The sequence below is a fragment of the Astatotilapia calliptera genome, chromosome 1, assembly GCF_964374335.1.
Source record: "Astatotilapia calliptera chromosome 1, fAstCal68.1, whole genome shotgun sequence".
Taxonomy (NCBI): domain Eukaryota; kingdom Metazoa; phylum Chordata; class Actinopteri; order Cichliformes; family Cichlidae; genus Astatotilapia; species Astatotilapia calliptera.
The window spans coordinates 4,945,672-4,963,731 of NC_137422.1; the positions used below are offsets into that span (position 1 = coordinate 4,945,672).

General features: G+C 41.4%; 1 protein-coding gene across 2 annotated transcripts; it reads left to right on the top strand.

Annotated features, from left to right (window-relative positions):
• Window positions 1–213: 213 nt before the first annotated feature.
• On the top strand, window positions 214–17,740 carry cdhr5a (cadherin-related family member 5a). 2 transcript variants are annotated; one of them, XR_003270132.2, is made up of 15 exons: window positions 214–322; window positions 2,699–2,871; window positions 3,340–3,399; window positions 5,101–5,190; window positions 5,269–5,355; window positions 5,668–5,772; window positions 5,852–6,037; window positions 7,289–7,379; window positions 8,417–8,514; window positions 8,599–8,805; window positions 9,691–9,804; window positions 9,894–9,960; window positions 10,402–10,562; window positions 11,834–12,590; window positions 16,314–17,740. XR_003270132.2 is itself a non-coding variant. In XM_026147311.2 (14 exons), the coding sequence occupies exons 1-14, from the start codon at window positions 232–234 to the stop codon at window positions 12,413–12,415; spliced, it is 2,112 nt and encodes a 703-aa protein (XP_026003096.1). In that variant the 5' UTR covers window positions 214–231; the 3' UTR covers window positions 12,416–17,740. The 2 variants fall into 2 exon arrangements, 1 of the variants encoding a protein (XP_026003096.1); XM_026147311.2 differs by having other exon boundaries at window positions 11,834–17,740.
• Window positions 17,741–18,060: the final 320 nt, after the last annotated feature.

Genomic DNA, 18,060 nt, shown 5'->3' on the forward strand with positions numbered 1-18,060 from the left:
AGTCCAGCTAAAAGAGATGCAAGTATTTTAGTGGGAGGCTGCGAGTCCTCTGCTGGCAGGCGCTTAATGCAATATGTGCCCGTAAGATGAAGTCACAAACATTGCGACTGTAGTCTACTCCCACTCTCGGAGCAGCACAAACGGGGCATTATGCTGACGAGTACCAGCTGGTACCACGGGGCTCCTCATCCTCCTCGGGACTTCATTTGTTGCTGCTGCTGAAATCAGGACATGGAACTGAAATCGAAGCTCAAACCTGTAGACGTTGTCCTTGGATGCTTCATTGCAGTCTGCCTTTATAACCTTTGTCTGGCTCAAAGAAGTGAGTGGAGCTTTGTTTTCTGTGAAGGGCGGTGATGTGGGGCTGGATGAGGACCTGTGGATGATAATCTGTGGACAGAATGTGTGTGGGGGCAGTTTTTCATCCTTGAAGAAGAGATCGTCACCCTTTTTGTGTCCTCTCAAACTCACACCTAAAAAAGAGAAGTGCATATTTTCTTGTTTCTTTATTGAGAGGCCTGAAGGGGTCGGGCTAACTGTGTTTTTGTGCCGTATGTTGAAAAAAAATCTCAAAACTAAAGAGAAGGAAGAGTTCAGGAATAATATATGATCAAAGTGCCAGGCACACAAATCCTTAGGCCAAGTGATACGGTCACATCATGGGCGAATCTTAAGGTGGAAACCAACCAATGCCATGCTCAGGACTGATTTCATTTGTTAGATATATTTTGTACATGCTGTACAGTTCCTGATGTAACTAACCACTATTTTTGGTAATAACATTGTTTTGTTCACAGATCGTATTATCACAGTATGATGTGAACCATCACAGGAGCTACTAATGTAGCTGTGAACATTTGATCCCTAGGGTTAATGTAAAACATTTTTTCTCAGTTTTTACATTGATTTAAGATTTTTATCCCAAAAAGCTTGGATGCTGTGTGAGTTACAGATAAATAAAAACAGAATGTAATGATTTACAAATCTCAGAGACCAATACATCATTCACAGTAGAACAGAGAAAACCAAATGTTTCAAATGACAAAATGTAAAAAAAGGTAAATTTGAATTTTATGACAGCAACACGTCACAAAACCTGTGGGCCCGGGCTATGTTTGTCTCTGTGCAGCATCTCCTCTTCTTTTAACGCTGTTCCTGAAACGTGAGGAAATTAGGATATGAACTGCTGAACTTTTGGGACAGAGGTTTTCAGTTGGTGAAAGGTCTGAACTGCAAGCGGGCCACTTCAGACTCTTCTACTGCAATGCCATGCTATTATAACAGCTACAATACGAGGTTTAGCATTGTGTTGCTGAAACATGCAAGGCTTTGTCCCGGCTTGAAGAGAGCAGACAGCAGACAATGATCTCTGGAACTGTTACCGAGTAAACGAGCTAACGTTAGGACGTTTTCACAGTGCTCCAGCCTTTTCAGAACTGGGGTTTTAATATTTCTATATTTACTGTATTTAGAACTATGTTTACATCTCAATACTTCTAAATGTTCAGAATCGTCATTACTAGAAGTATTTCCTGTAATTTAACCTCTTAACATCCACAAGCTCATCAGTGGCATCTATAAGTTTAGGATGAGGTTGATGTCTGCCGCTTTTGTGGGGAATTTTAACAAATATGGACCACCCAGATATAAAAGGTTTTCACAGAAAAACTATCAGGCCTTAAACGAATAACACAAGTAAGAAAATGTTCTATATTTTCTGAAAATGTGCATATTTTAGCATGTGGCTTAAACAAAACACAATCCTAAGCCCCGGTGTGCAAGCCAGTCGTGTGTGTGTGTGTGTGTGTGTATTCTACACACATGCATGTGTCTGAATAAGAGGGAAGGTTGAAAAGTGAAGCTGCGACTAGTGGCTCGAGAGAGGTGAAAAAGAGTGCAGGCAGGGTGGAGTGGCTGAAGAGGAGTGTCCAGAAATCTGGAGACAAAGTTTAAGAAGCAAAGATGGTTTTACATGTGCAGAGGAGGGATAGTGGATATGGTGGACAAATGATGGTGAAGGCAAAGAGAAGAAGACCACAGGGAAGGTTAAAAGATGCAGTGAAGGAGGACAGAAGAGGATTTAAGACATGATGGAGGCAGATGAGCTGCTGTGGTGACTCATAAAAGGAGCAACTGATCAAAGAGGAAGTGCTTGTATTCTACGAGTTGATGATTAACCTTTGACATTAAAGTGCAAATAAACCGAGGTTTACCATCTCAGAAAACAATGGGTGCTGGCAAAAGCTTAATTTATTTTAGAGTAAAGTCCATCAGGTGACTGTATCATATACACGTCTGTGTCTGTGATCTGCAGACTTTAGCAGGGACACATTAGCAGGGAGTGATGAAGCCACAGCATAGCCTCCTGAGCTCTCTCTGTGTGTTGGGCGATCGTGGCTCAAGAGTTGGGAGTTCGCCTTGTAATTGGAAGGTTGCAAGTTCGAGCCCCGGCTTGGACAGTGTCAGTCGTTGTGTCCTTGGGCAAGACACTTCACCCTTTGCCTATTGGTGGCGCCAGTGTCTGGCAGCCTTGCCTCTGTCAGTGCGCCCCAGGGCTACAATGTAGCTTGCCATCACCAGTGTGTGAATGTGTGGAGGACAGGTTGTGTGAAGTGCTATACAAATACAGGCCATGGACCATTTTGCTGGTGTAAAACCTCAATCACTGCACATGTTTCTGTCACCTATGCTCTCCCAGTTTGCACAGTGCCCCCTGGCCCCATACCAGTGTCAGAAAACAACACGGCTGACGTCCAGGTGGCCAAAATCAGCTCCAACAGTGATGTGACTCTGACAGTGACGGTGAACCCTGAAGATTTATTCTACCTGAAAGGAAACGCCCTCATGGTAAAGAAAGGCCTGGACTATGAGGTGATGTATGGAACACAAATAATGTATATAAGAGATATGTGATCAGTTTTTGGAATTGGATATTAGAATGTGGTATGCAGAAAGTTTATAAAGTGTTTTCAGGACTACCTAGGTCACAGGTGTCGAACTCCAGGCCTCGGCGGCCGGTGTCCTGCAGGTTTTAGATGTGTCCTTGATCCAACACAGCGGATTCAAATGGCTAAATGACATCCTCAGCATGTCTTGAAGTTCCAGAGGCCTGGTAATGAACTAATCATTTGATTCAGGTGTATTGAGCCAGGGTGAGATCTAAACCCTGCAGGACACCGACCCTCGAGGCCTGGAGTTCGACCCTGACCTAGGTTATATGAGCATGTACTGTAATGATATCATTATGAACATTTATTTGTATTCTTTTACAGCTAATAATATTTCAGAATATTCCTGCAGTAGGCGCGTCCCATGTATCTGTTTTTGTTTCTTTATTAGTCATTGCCCAGCGCGACTCTGATGGTGTGGATAAAGTGCAGCAGAGCTGGCTCTAGATCTGTGAGTAAGAGTCATCACATTAAAAACAGACAGAAGTCAGCAAATGAACCGAGTCTGGGGGAAATGAATCTGAAAGTCAAGACATCAGGTCACCTGTACACGCCTAATGCCAACATTACCGTATTTTCACGACCATAAGGCGCACTTAAAAGTCTTAGATTTTCTTCAAAAAGTGCGGCGCGCCCTATAGCGCAGTGCGCCCTGTGTGTTGTAAGGAGGACGTAGTAGAGAACACCATGAGAACGCTAAAGGGTGAAGTGTGTGCGTTGACTTTATTGCACATACCTGTATAAAAGAACAGGTATGTGCGTTATGCAGGACATCGTTGTTTTAACAACCCTGAAAATGGCAAAGAGACACGCTTACGAAGCACAGTTTAAACTGAAGGCCATCAGCTACGCGGAGGAACATGGAAATCGAGCAGCGGCGAGAGAATTTAAGATTAATGAATCGATGGTTCGCAAGTGGAGGAAGCTGGAAAACAAGCTCCGGCAGGTCAAGAAGACGCAGCTGAGTTTCCGCGGACATAAGGCGATCATCAAGCAAAGAACGAGCGGGAGAAGCGTTTTGACGGTCACCATTCGGCTAAAAGCAGTTTCACTTTCACTTTTTATGAAACGGTGCCATTTTTCCATCCGGACCAGGACTACGGTAGCGCAGCAACTTCCAGCGGATTATAAGGAAAAGCTGGCCATCTTCCGCTCCTACTGCAGCAAACACATCGGCGACAAACACATCCAGCGATGGATGACCGATGGAGACCACAATTTAACCAAGAGTGGAAACCAGCGCCGGGCGAGTTACGCCACAATTTGCCAATGGATTGTAGATGCTTGGGCTAACATGTCTGCTGGCACTGTTGTTCGAGCTTTCGCAAAAGCCGGCATCATTTCCGAGGAGCCGCACGGCACGGAAAGTGACTCTGACAGTGAAGAAAGTGAACCTGGCATGTTTGATGAAGATTTAGCGCAGCTGTTCAATTCAGACACAGAGGATGAGGACTTCGATGGGTTTGATTGATGATAAAAATGTGAGTACCAAACTTTGTTTTGCTCCTGCTTTATTTTTAAATACGCACACTTGTATGCTTGTGTGTTGTTGATGATGACGATTACTGGTAATAAAAATGTGAGTAAGGTACCGAACTCAGGTTTGCTCCCGCTTTATTTTTAAATACGCATACGGTACTTGTATGCGCCCTATGATCCAGTGCGCCTTATGTGTGTGTTAAATACAGTAATGGCACACATAACTGAGACTGCGCCTTTTAGCACAGTGCGTCTTATGGTCGTGAAAATACGGTATGTTCTCATGTAAGGGACTCCACCTGTCAGGGTTCTTCAGCTCCAGAGCTGCACCGGCTCTTTTTGCCCCATCACCAGTCACCCCGTGTGACTTTGGCAAGAAAAACTAGATGAATATAAAAATGGAAATGAACAGTTATTTTTTACTTTTTAAAAATGTTTATCATTGCTGTAAGTTGTGTCTATAAATGTAAAAATTATATTGTATTATTATATAACAAGTTAAACAGAAAATGCGTGTCACACTCTAAATCTGTCTCCTAGTTTCACTCCGCCCACAGAGCATGTTTATAAGGCTTGAGTGCTGTTGTGTCGTTGTGTTGTTAGGAGCAGTGCCTCGATGTGTTGTTGTGTTCTCACTGTTTGACTGAAGCTGAGCTGATTCTCTCTCCTCAAGGTGAACGAGTCCGTCGAGGTTTTGGTTGAAAACGTGAACGATAACCCCCCCAACTTTGCTCAGAACCACTATGTGCTGGATGTGAATGAGGTGGGCTGCACTGCTCTTTCATGCTTGTAGAACAACATGTGTTTGTGTTTCCTCTTTGAACCATTTTATGTCCTGCAGCTCATTCCGGTCAACTCCAGTATTGGTCTGATAGAAGCCACAGATGTTGATTCACAGCCGCTGTATTATCGCTTGGAGACAACAACAGTAAGACAAGACAAACTATGTCCAAATGACTATGATGAAGTTCGGACGCATTTAGACAAATGAATGGAATACATGCATCTGCTGTTTGTTTACATCACACTGATCTGTGAGGCCCAGGCTCCACATGAATCAACTTCTCTTGGACAAAATTATGTCTATGACTAAAGCTTCATTATTAACAACGGGAAGAAAAGTGTAAAGGTTCCCTCAATTGCTAACCTCTGATGGACCTTTGAGCATAGCCTTTGTTCAGGCTTCAGGCCACAAAATCCAAGTGAGATCAGCTGATCTGTCTCTGTCGGTTTTCCTCAGGACAAGTATTTCCGCTTGGAAAACGTCAATACTCCAAAGATTCTTGTGAAAACCATCCTGGACTACGATGTTGTACAAAAGATCTCGCTGGTCTTACACGTGCAGGTACAGTAATGACTTATGAAAACATCCTGCAAGGCTCTGCTTTTTCTGTAAAAACCAGTCTGAAGTCTGCTTCTTACAGGACACGTTCAACGGTTCAGCTTCCAACAAGCCCTTCTTCACCTCTGTGGCCACCATCACAGTGCGTGTGAAGGATGTGGACAACCGGCCCCCGTGGTTTCAGCCATGCACGAGGACAAACTTAGGAAATGCTAAACTGTGTGTGAGCAGCGGCTACAGAGGCAAAGTCAACCTCACAGAGAAACAGGTGGGGTCTGACTCTGGCGTTTACATCACAGCAAGAAAAGAAATGCGCTTCACCTGAACAGGAAGTCGCTCACATGGCTGACATCTCTGGGCCTTATTTTAATTATGCAAGAGCCATCGTGCTATTCTAGCTCATAAAAACCTTATTATACAGGGGAAGTTCATATTTGATATGATGTCATGAAAACACATTTATCATCTAAAAAACTGGTTTTCTGTATAAAACATATTCTTTATTTAACCAAGTACAGTTTTACGACTATATGAAATGTATACCAGTCTGTGCTACTTTGGACAAAGAGTGTGCACATCCAGGCAAACACTGTTACTTTAGCTGCTACACAGAAAAATCAAATACACAGGAAACAGGACAAAGTGTCTTAAGTCTGTACGCTGCACAGACATTTGAGGGTCACAATAACCTTCATGCCGTTTTAAATACATTTGTTATCTGGGGAGTGAATAATGTAAATGATTAAACATTTTCAGAAATGTTTCCATCGAAGCTCTGAGGGTTCGTTCTGATGTTCATCACTGCAGCGGCAGCAGTCTGTCACACAGTTTCTATGAAATAAGAACTATCAGCTTCGAGCTGCTTTATTTGACAGACCATGGCAGGTGTGCACTTCTGTGCTGGGCACCAAAACACCACACAGGTGTGCAAAGAAAATTTCAGGGTAATAAAATTATCATCAGAGCAGTGCTTGCGTGTGTTGGTGATCATAGTGATCCTAAGATACCAGCATCATGACATCTCAGCCTTTCAGGGAAACCTCAGCACTGGTTTATCTGTGAGGGAGGACACTTGCTCAGGTTCCACTGTAGGGCCAAACATTACAGGCTAAAACCTGCAACGAGATCCAATGACATGGGGACGATGCAAATTTTGGTGATTTTTACATGTTGTGTTTGCCAGTATTTATTCAGTGATAGCAATATTAACGGTAATGACTTGTGAAATCAATCAGTGTGGAGGACACACGATAACAGCTAACCGGTCGCAGCAGATGGCCCCGCCCCTCCCTGAGCCTGGGTCTGCCGGAGGTTTCTTCCTGTTAAAAGGGAGTTTTTCCTTCCCACTGTCGCCAAAGTGCTTGCTCATAGGGGGTCATATGATTGTTGCGTTTTTGGGTTTTTCTCTGTATCTATGAAGCGCCTTGAGGTGACTTTTGTTGTGATTTGGCGCTATATAAATAAAATTGAATTGAATTGAATTGAATTGAAATGAATACATACTGATTTTCACCTTCAGGAAGGCCCGCTGGTGCTGGAACCTGGACCTGTGTTTGCCAAGGATGGAGACAAGAACAAGAGCGAGCAGATCAGCTACAGAATATTACGAGGTCGGATAAAAAACCTTTGGAGGACCCGAGTTTTACACTCAACAGTTTCAGTTTGGTGTGCTTATTAAACTGATTATCACATATAGACAGACAGTCTTACACGCCTCTCTGCAGCTTCTCTCCTCCTGCTACCCCCCCCCCCCCCAAAATCCATCTCCATAGAGACTGTGTCAGCTTCCAAACAGACAAAAAACAAACTAAAAACCAGCAACAAACAACTTAAACATAAACAATCACAAAGAAAGAACAATACAGTATCCACATCTGAACCAAAGAGTAAAACAGTGAAATGTGGATTATTAAACTTAATAATTGATCAACAAATCAATTTACTCTGCCTTACAGAAACCTGGTTGCAGCAGGATGATTATGTTAGTTTAAATGAATCAACATCCCCGAGTCATTCTAACTACCAGAAACCTCGAAGCACAGGCCGAGGGGGCGGTGTGGCAGCAATTTTTCACACCAGCCTATTAATCAACCAAAGACCCAGACAGACTTTTAATTCATTTGAAAGCCTGATGCTTAGCCTTGTGTAAAACTCAGAAACCAGTCTTACTTGGTATCATCTGTATGTATTATTGTAGGGTCTACCTTACAATATAAAGAACCTTGAGGCGACTGTTGTTGTGATTTGGCGCTGTATGAATAAAATTGAATTGAACTGATAGAAGTTTGAAGGCTCTACTACTAAAAGTAGTTATCAAAATGCTTTTAATCCTTTCCATTTATTTTTAATTGTTCATCTAATCGTGTGATATAAGAAGCTCAGAAGAAAAAAATAAGTAAATCATCGTTACCTGGTGCCATTTAGAGGCTAGCAACGACCAAGTGATTGCACCCACTTTGCAATCACTGCTGCTTAGTTTGTTTTTGTACACGCTCTCATGGCACCATTCTGTTAATGAGGTCGAATTTCAATAAGTCAGATTCAGGTCGTGGTTAAATAATAAAGTAAGCTTATTCTGCTGGTTTGTAGGGCAGCATAAAGAAAATGCTCTTATTTGTCTTTATGTGTTTTTTTCCTTTATCTGTAGGAAACGAAGGAAATATATTTCAGATTGATGAAGAAACGGGGAACATCACAATGACCAAAGCTGCTGATATTGTTGGTCCAATAACTCTCACTATCCTGGTAAAACAAATATTATATACATTTGTCAAATAATATAAAGAAAATACAGATTTTCAGGAATTAGATATTTGGTTTTACTATCAGGCATCACAGGTGACCAACAGAGATCAGTTTGCAGTGACACAGGTTACCATTGATGTGATGAAGAAGAGCAGGAGTCCTCCTCGTTTTGAAAGGGAGCGATATGAAGGATTTATCTACAGCAACTCTGTGCCTGAGACCATGATCCTCCGAGACCGAAACACCAACCGACCCTTCAGGGTCCGAGCACGGGACGAAGACTTCGCCAGTGTGAGCGCTCTTTGAAATCAAAGCTAAATATTATAGTATATGTTATAAGCCTAACCCTGATGTTTGGCTGGTTGTAGCTACAATAAGCAAAACCATTAGTAACACCCTACTGAGTTAACTGAAAAGGTCAGCTATGGATGCTGCTGATTTACACATGGAAGGGTTGTAGAGACCGACCGACTGTCAGGTACACGTGCTACGAGGAAATCATTTGTTTTGGCATTTTGCTGGTCTGGGCCATTCAGGTGGATGCTAACCCAAAGTGTCGGTAATTTCATCCCAAGCATAAAGCGTGTAATAATAATAGAACAGCTATATATTAGACTACAGTCTAGGTCATGTAACAGGACAACAGAATGGCTGAACATGGAAGAATCGAGGTGTTGCAGTGCCACATTCCAGGCCGGACTTTTAGCTGATTGGAATTCAGCAGGACCTTAAGAGCACTGTGTGAAATTAAAGCCTCAGTGACCTGAAACAACAAGTAGAGAAAAGTGGGGCAAAATTCCTCCACAACCATGTCAGAGCCTGATAAAGTCATACAGAGAAGAATAACTTAAAGTTCTTGCTCTTATTTAACCCTGGCTGAAAGAACTGCTTACAGGAAGAACATACTAAATCTGTTTCTAGTGTAGTAGATTATACAGATTTAAATGTACAGGAGTACTAGAGTACTTGTAAAAATGTGCAGGTGTTTATTTTGCATGCCGGAGCTAATGATGATTAACCCCTGTACAGTTAAAAAGGTACACGATCACAATTACGTTTATTGTGCAAGCTGTTGCTGGTCATTATTTTCTACCTCCTGCTGGTTAGAAATCACTTAAAGCAGCTTTAAATGCACAACTAATGCTAAACTAACAAGATAAAATCTTTGTTTGTCAGGGTGTGAATCCAGATGTCAAATACGAGGTTCAGTACAGCAGCTACGTCAATGTGACCTCTGATGGTTTCGTGATACTGAAAAGAGTTGTGAAGACAGAGTCCTTCGCTCTTCAGGTGACTTTTTAAAACGTCATGGCACAATGAGAGCAAAGACTTCCTGGTTCTTGACACTTTGTAAGCTGTTAAACTTTTACTTTCTGCAGCTCCGAGCAGTGGATGTGACAACAGGGGAGTTTGGAACTGCAGCCCTCTCAGTTCAGGTCATACCTGGTGAGACTTCGGACTGGAAAAACTTTCACCTTATTTCTCCTGTTTCTAATTTCATGTCATATCAGTAAAAACGAAATCACTAAAAACATTACTAAATCTTTATAAAAAAAAACAGTTTTTATACTAATGATTTCAAATGAACCTAAAATATGATATATTATTACCTCTCAAGGAGGGAACACAAAACTGTGTTTATTCTTCAAAATTAAAGGGCTTGCTGTTATTCTTTATTTGTAATATTGTAAAACAAAGTCAAATGTAAGCCAGAAATATTACTTCATACTGAGGCTGGGAGCCCATTTGGGTCCTCCTGAACATTTCAGTGAAATTCAAAATGGGCACTGTGTTAATTGTTCATTTTTAATCAAAGTTAAAGGAAATCATAGCTTTAATAATAATCATTCCTTTAACCTTAAGTCCTTTGCTTTTCTTCCTGTGCAGATTTAGCCAGCCCATCTCCCTCAAACATCGGCTATCGTCCAGGTGACATGGCGCTTCTGGGCTTGATCATGGCAGCTCTGCTGATCCTTTGCCTGATTGTTATTGGCTTCTTAGTTTCCCACTTGTGGAAGGGAAATACGGGTGTGGACAAACTATGTGAGGTTAGTCGGTTTGGCAATGGAAATATTTTAAACCGGTGAAAAGATGATAAGTTTACAAATCTTTAATCCTTCCTCACTGCTTTCCATCTTGGACATCATGTAAATGAGTGTAACAGACAATATCAGGCTTTCAGTCTTTCCTTCTTTCTGATCTCACAGCACACATCATACAAATGATTTATTGTTTTCTAAAGTAAACAAAGTGTCAAAGTTAACATTTGCAGTATACATATACTGTAAAAAATGTCCCTTAGCAAGAATCAACCTTGACAACAAGCTTTGGGTATAATTTTCATCAGATATTTAACTGTCAGGTGGAGTGGTTACTATAGGAGCTGATTTTAAAAAAAAGTCCAAATACATTTCAAAGGCTTGTGATGTGAGTTTCAAGTAAGTTTCAACAGATGGTTTGAGGCTATGCTGATGAATTGTGTGCTAGTCCACCTAAAATATACCAGTTCTACTGACAGCAAACTGGCCTCAGAGCCCGATGCTGCCTTCACCATGTTTAACAGTTGTTACAGTTTTCTTTGCATTGCAGGTCTCTCCTTTCCTAATTGCAGTAAAACAACTCTATTTTCCCTCTAAAACATATTTTCTTTGTCAGTGTAGTCAGTTACAAACTTTAGTCAAGATTGAAGATGTTGAAGCAGGATCTTCTTTCTTGGATGGCAGTGTCTCAGTCAATGATAAGGTAAAAAACAGTTGGTGTAGCCAGTGTAGGTCCTATGACTTAGTGGCTTCTGGGTTTTTTATAATGATTTGAACCAACTGCTTCTCAGATGAGAGTGAGTTTGGTTTTCAGACATTAGCAAACTGGCTGACTCATTAACCACCCGTACAGTCGTTTCAACTGAATATGTAGTTTCTCATAAAATACCAGGATTTCATTCAGCAAAACTGAAACACAAACATTTTGGATAATTTGTGACTGTGACAAAGAAAGAATTTGGCTCAGCCTGAAACTAAGCTTTTAAAAGTGGTAACATTGTTACTGCACATTACACTATTAAAGTAAATAGTGGTTATTTTTGTACATATGTAATATAATAACATGGAATTCATTATTGGAGACTAGATAAACTGCATTTCTGCTTGGCCGACTTATTCATAGATCAAGTGAAAGCCTACGAAGCCTTTATTGGCTATATGATAAAGTATAAATAGACACCTCCATTGTTTAGACTTCAGAGACAGACTGAAGGTAGTGCATTGGCAGTACCTCATGCATTAACTGCTTTATTAATGAGGAACCTCTCTCCTGACTGTAGTGCCTGAGCCCATGTTTGCAGTCCGGCCAGCCCCGAAGTGGCCACAGAGACTCCCTGCAGTACACCAATGATGGCTTCCAGAATGAGGGGGACCTGAGCCGTCGGGGAGCCAGACGCTGGAACAATGTTCTCCCCAGAAGGAGCACCTTCCCCCAGGCCCGGGGCCGCGTCATACCCCTAGAGAGGCGGAGCCACCACTGTTCTTCATGTGGCATCTATACTAACCACATCCCTAAGGGGAGTCCCTCAGTGAGACCCTCCAGGAGGGGCAGAGAAGATGAGGATGAATATAGTGCAAGGTCAATCCTGACCAAGCAGCGGAGGAAGGAGGGCCAGAAGACTGTGTGGTTCAAGGAGAGTGAAGATTCGTCAGACATTGAGGTGGAGATCATCCCAGACACTGTGGGCCGGGTGGAGGAGGAGACAGAGGAGGAGCTGGAGGGGGAGGTAGAGATGGAAAGTGTTGTCAGAGACCCGGCAGCCCCTTTAAGAGAGGCTGATGATGGGCAGGAGACCAACGAACAGTACCCAGAGAACGCTAGTTCAGAAAAACAGGAAGGAAGCCAGGAGCGGGAGCACTGACAGTAGAGGTCAGAGGTCAAACTGGAGTCTGAAAGGACTGAGCAGAATGCTGTTTGCTTTCCTGGATGCCTACAGTCAAAGTCTCAGCAGTGGACAATGGCACGCTTAACATCTGTGGACTACTGCCCAACCTCAAAGAACTGACTCAAGCATCCAGAAGTATTTGTCTTCTACTGTGAGTATACTACACTACAGTTCCAGCGGAATTAACTGGATACCAAACATACACTTGGAACCAGTGTGGGCCAAGTATTACAGATGAGATAAGGTCTTCCAATAACACTAACACATTTTTGGTTTATAATTGTGCCCATTAGACTATTACAGTCCCCATTACAGGAATTGTAGAGATCACAGTGCCAGCATGACCTCAAGTCCAGCGGGGCAAAAAACACGAGCAGTCAGTGTTTCACTAGGCGAGGTTGAGATCCGATGCTTTACAGTCTGTGCGGTGTGTAACAGTTTGCATATAAATGTAGCAACACAGCACCGAACAGGTGATCAAAGAGCAACGTTTTCCCCTTCTAAACGTTGGAAAGGTTTTTAAGGAAACCTTTCCAACGTTTACCTGAGAAATTAATTTCTTTTTTAAAGACATCATCATTAAAAAAACATCAGACCCTCTTTGGACTCATAGAAACCTCCTATATGGACCCGCCAATCCAAATAATCTGTTCTGACTCTTTGAGTTTCTTGCCCCACTGAACTTTTGTGAGGGAACACCACCTCCACAGGCCAAAAACTTCAGTTTTCAAACTGTTAACTAAGCTTATCACAAAAAAGACACATTTTTGTTTTCAAATGTATTTGTTGTAAAGTAAATCTTATACCTTTAGAAAGCCTGTTTATTTCCTAACAAATGGTGCCATATTTGTTAGGAAACTGCTTCTGTGAGTTGTGCAGCAGATTTGAGTTTACTGGGTGCACTCAAGAAAAACTTGCCAAATCCTCTCTCCCAATGCCAAACAGCCTTTTCTATTATTGACTCTTGTTTTGAGCTTCTGCTGCCCTAGGTGCTCAGTTGGTGGTGATCTGCAGCACCATGGACCCGGCTGCCAGGGTCAGTTAGTGTCACTTAAGCCACATTTGACTGATCTGAATAGGACCCATACCATAGGGCAACTTCAATCTGGTGTTCCGCAAAACCAAGCTGCAGCATTATTTTGAGTAAGTCCAAGTACAATCTCCAAATTGAAGGCCAAGTTCCATATAACAGGGGATGTCAAAGAAAAGCTGCTATGTGTGCGTTCCAAGAAGACGACACCGCAAGAAAACTGTTTCCTCGCCCTGTCAGCACGTAGGAAGTGGTCTTCTACAGAAATACAGAAATGCATCTCCTGCTGCATAGGGCTTTAATATCTGCTCTTCACCATCAGACCTATTCGAGTTGATTTTGGCAACTTGTGCACTGGAACCTGAAGATGTAGAGTTATATTCAGCAGTGAGTCCAGATTCTTCCTATAACACTTAGGTCGAAGTGTGCATGGAGAATGCTATGCTGACTGCTTTTGGTGGAGGCGTTGTTATGTTGTGGGGCGGTATTATCCTCACTGGAAAAATGTCATCATTGGATGCAGAGATATCGAGATGAGATCCTGAAACAGCTGGCATTCCCTTATCTCCACAGCCAAGTAGCTAACTCTATCCTCCGAGATCACAGAGAGACTGCCTCCAGAATTTGAGTGGATTTGTTGAGGATGGCCTGCCTGCAGTCCTGACTTCAACCCCACTGAACACTTGTGAGATCAACTTGTTTTTCATGCTGAAAAACAATTTGACATTGGCTGACTTGCAACAAATGTAACTTGAAGAATGCGATCTCATCCCACAGCAGTGGGTGACCAAGCTAATGACCCGCATGAGAAGGAAGTGACCGGCTGTTGTGGTTGTGTATGGTGCTTCCACATGTTACTGAGGCCCCTGCTTCCTAAATTGCAAATATGTCTTGTCTCTTCACACTTCAGTCATCCAATTCGATACACAACATCAAACATCAGTCAGCAGAATAATTTGTTTGGCATTGGAAGAGAAGATTTAGCAAGTTTTTCATGGGCACAACCCACATACTGAACTCTGCTGCTCAACCCACAAATGCACTTTCTGTACAAATGTGGCAACAAATAAACAGGCTTTCAGGTGGTATAAGATTCACTTCAGGTTATATTGTCATTAGCATTAGAAATCATGGTACAAACTACAAAAGCAAATCACAAAGTATTACTAATAAACCATTTTCATTATCGTAAAGTGACTGGCTCCACTTTCTAAAAGGCACCATTTATACAGAGGTATAAGTGGTAGTCAACAAACCCTTTTATGTCATTGGTAATTCATTCTGTCTTCATTGACTGAATTCATACTGAATCCATCAGCAACTATAAGTTTGAATGTATAATCATTATCATAAAACAGACCATTCATTTTGCAGCTGTAGAAGCTTTGATGGTGTTAGAGCTACAAAACTAAAATGCATTCATTCTAGTTTTGGGCTAAGTCCAGTTAATTCTCGGCTGCGGCTCTTTGACATCTTACCTTGCAATATAAACGTGACGCAGCATGGGAGACACTGGCCAAAACCTCCGACTGAGACAACAACAGTCAAGCAATGACACAATCAAGAACAACTGAACATTCCAACATTCACTGTCTGCAAATATCTCTCAAAGCTACATCTGTAAAATGTAATTTATCAAGTAGTTTCTCATGCATAAACTGCAAATAAAGAACTCATCTTCCATCATTGTCCCAGCAAACCTCTTGGATGTGGGAGGGAGATCCCATCGACACTATCATTTATGTCAGACAGCAAGAAAAACCTCCCCCGCTGGTGATGCTAGCAGCTTTTCTGTCTTTGGGCTGTAACGGGGTGTGGATTGTGGTCGATTCACAGCTTCTTGTAGCCTACAAATGAATACCATTTGCATTAGTGATGGGATTTCCGGCTCTTTTTAGAGAACCGGCTCTTTCGGTTCGGCTCACTAAAAAGAGCCGGCACTTTCGGCTCTGAACCGGCTCTTCAGGTTGTTTTGTTGCTTTAATTAATTTATTATTAACAATAATATAAAATTATGCACAAAAGGAATTACTAATGTAAAAACAAAGTGGTTTTACTTATATATGTTTATATATAAATATTTACGGTGGCCCCTAGAGACAAAACGCGTACAAACTCCAAAACACATTTCTAGCATGAACTGAACTTCCAAAACAGAGCTACCAGATCACTTAAATTACACAACTGAAAGCATATGTGTATTGTTTGTGTATTTATACACAAGCACTCATATATATTCAAATAATTTTAAAAAAATGTTTATTTACCTGTTATTACCACACACCAAATCCAGTCGTTGGTACTTCCTGGCTTGTGTAGCCACTAGGTAACAAAAGCTCAAAACTGCACCCTAGCATTCTGGAGCACTTCTGTTGTCTTTTGTACGTGTTTTGAGTTTTTATGTGCTTCTGAGTTTTTACGTGTTTTGGAGTTTTTACGTGTTTTGGAGTTTTTACGTGCTTTGTCTGTAGGGGCCACTGTAAATATACTTTTATTTATTCACTCCACATAAAATGTAATAAATAAATCATATAATACAAAAAACAACTATTCACAGTTCAACTTTTAACTATTTAAATTTTCAGCTTTTTCCTTTAAAATTTTTAAAGTGAAAAAACACAAAACACTACAAACCACAACGCAATTAAATATAAATTAAACTATGAAAACAAAAAGAACATGCACATTCTCTGTCATATGGACCTGCATGAATAAACTTTCTGAATCCTTTATCATCTGCAACTGAAAATAGTTGTGGATGATTACTATACCTTTCTAATGTGACGTTGTTGTCCCTGGCTCTCTTTCTCTCTCCCTCCCGCTCTGTTCCTGTGCTACTGCAAGTGTAACTACCGCCCCTCCCTCCTCTGCTCAGCGCAAAGCAGAAGGCTCGCATGCGGAGTGAAGCGGAAAAAAAGTGAGAGAGACCATGGTTTCTGCATGGTGTGTCATAAATATTACAACATCATATACAACCAAAGTTCTAAGAAAGTTTGGACACTATTTAAAACGTAAATGAGCCTGTATTTTATTCACAATAGAATGCAGGAAACATAGCAGCTATTTAAGCTAAGAAACATAAATATTAAGCTAGGCTAATGTTTACATTTTTTATATCTTTATGCTTAAAATGAGAAATAAACTTCCTGTGCATGTGTTTGTCTTTCACCTATGTGCTTTTTTTGTCCATGTCAAAAATGTTGTGACGGTTAGCAGAAGGTAGGCTCTTGATATCGCCTCGCAACAAGCGCACCAAACATTAGCTATGCCACAGGAGCAGATAGGAGTGGTGCTAAGGGCTATGTAGCCTAGCTTTGCTAACTAGCAGTACCTGCTACTTCTTCCTGCCTGATGTTAGTAAAATGTGATTCTACTTAAACAGCGGAGACCTTAAAGATTATCTTCTATCCAGTAAAGTGCCTTCACACTATGTGCCTACTGCAGTCTGCCTTTGTGTGCTTCATTTTTCTATAAGCCATTAGCAAAAGATTTATTGACACTAAATAAACCCACTGATAAGTGGTGCCTTATTAGAAAATGGTAATGTGAGGTTTTTCTTTGTTTTTTTGTTTTGTTTTGTTTTTTTTTTTGGGGGGGGGGGGGGGGTGCATTAATGGGTTGGGGGTTAGTTATCAGTATTCACTTGATTATCATGTATTTGTATGGTTTCAACATTGAAATTTCAGGAACTCAACCCCACATTGCAACACAAATTACCCATGCTAAACACCAGACACCCCAAAGTGTTGCCTGGTTCTGCTTTTAGCAGCAGTGAGTAACTTCTTTGTGTAGAGCTGTCATCATTTCCACATACAGTGTTTATGAACTTTATGAAACTAAAGCGGTTTTGTTGTGATTCCAGGTTGAGAAAATGATTTGATGGTAAAACTTTATCTACTGAGTACTAAACAGCTGTAAAGATTTTATATGTGTATTTATTACTGCTGTCAGTGTTAATCTCATTAAAATGACGTTAACGCTATAACCGCATTAACGCGGCAAATCTCACCCCATGCGTGGGGCTGCATGGCGCTAACACTTTAACGAGCTAACTGTGCTAACGCGTTGACGCCGTGCAGCCCCACGTGGCGTTAACGTTATTTTAAGGAGATTAATGCTGAAAGCACTAGTATTTATATGTATTTATTGAGAATGTTGGTTAAAATAACTACTTTTATGGGGAAATCTATGGTTTATGTATAGCTGATATTTTGTACATTATAGTGATTGATGTAAAGCACTTGAGGGAATAATAAAGTTTGAGTCTTGTTGGTTGTCGCACATTTTTATTCACATACTATAAAACCATCTTCCTGTACAGGGAAGTGGTTTTAAGAGGTCCTTAATGGAGATCTGGGGTCCAGAGAGTTGAAGGAGTGGTAATTCTGGGTTTGTCAACTGTGAGCTGAGGGAAAATATATATGTTCTGTTTCAGAAAGAGAGTTAAGCTAAACTCCGAGTCATCTATCTGGGTAATAGACTCTGTAAACCTAAGCTACGTACTGGCAGCTTTTATTTGACAGGTTCCTCTGATTCCTGCCCTCCTTCAGGCAACTGACTGACATTTTGCAGTTTCTTATTCAGTTAATAT

What these genes read in the sequence shown, in the direction of transcription:
- cdhr5a (XM_026147311.2), top strand. Translation starts at nt 232, where the DNA reads ATGGAACTGAAATCGAAGCTCAAACCTGTAGACGTTGTCCTTGGATGC. An exon ending in GCAGAGCTGGCTCTAGATCT is followed by an intron (nt 3,400 to 5,100) that starts GTGAGTAAGAGT and finishes TCTCTCCTCAAG; the next exon opens with GTGAACGAGTCCGTCGAGGT. An exon ending in TCAACCTCACAGAGAAACAG is followed by an intron (nt 6,038 to 7,288) that starts GTGGGGTCTGAC and finishes TTTCACCTTCAG; the next exon opens with GAAGGCCCGCTGGTGCTGGA.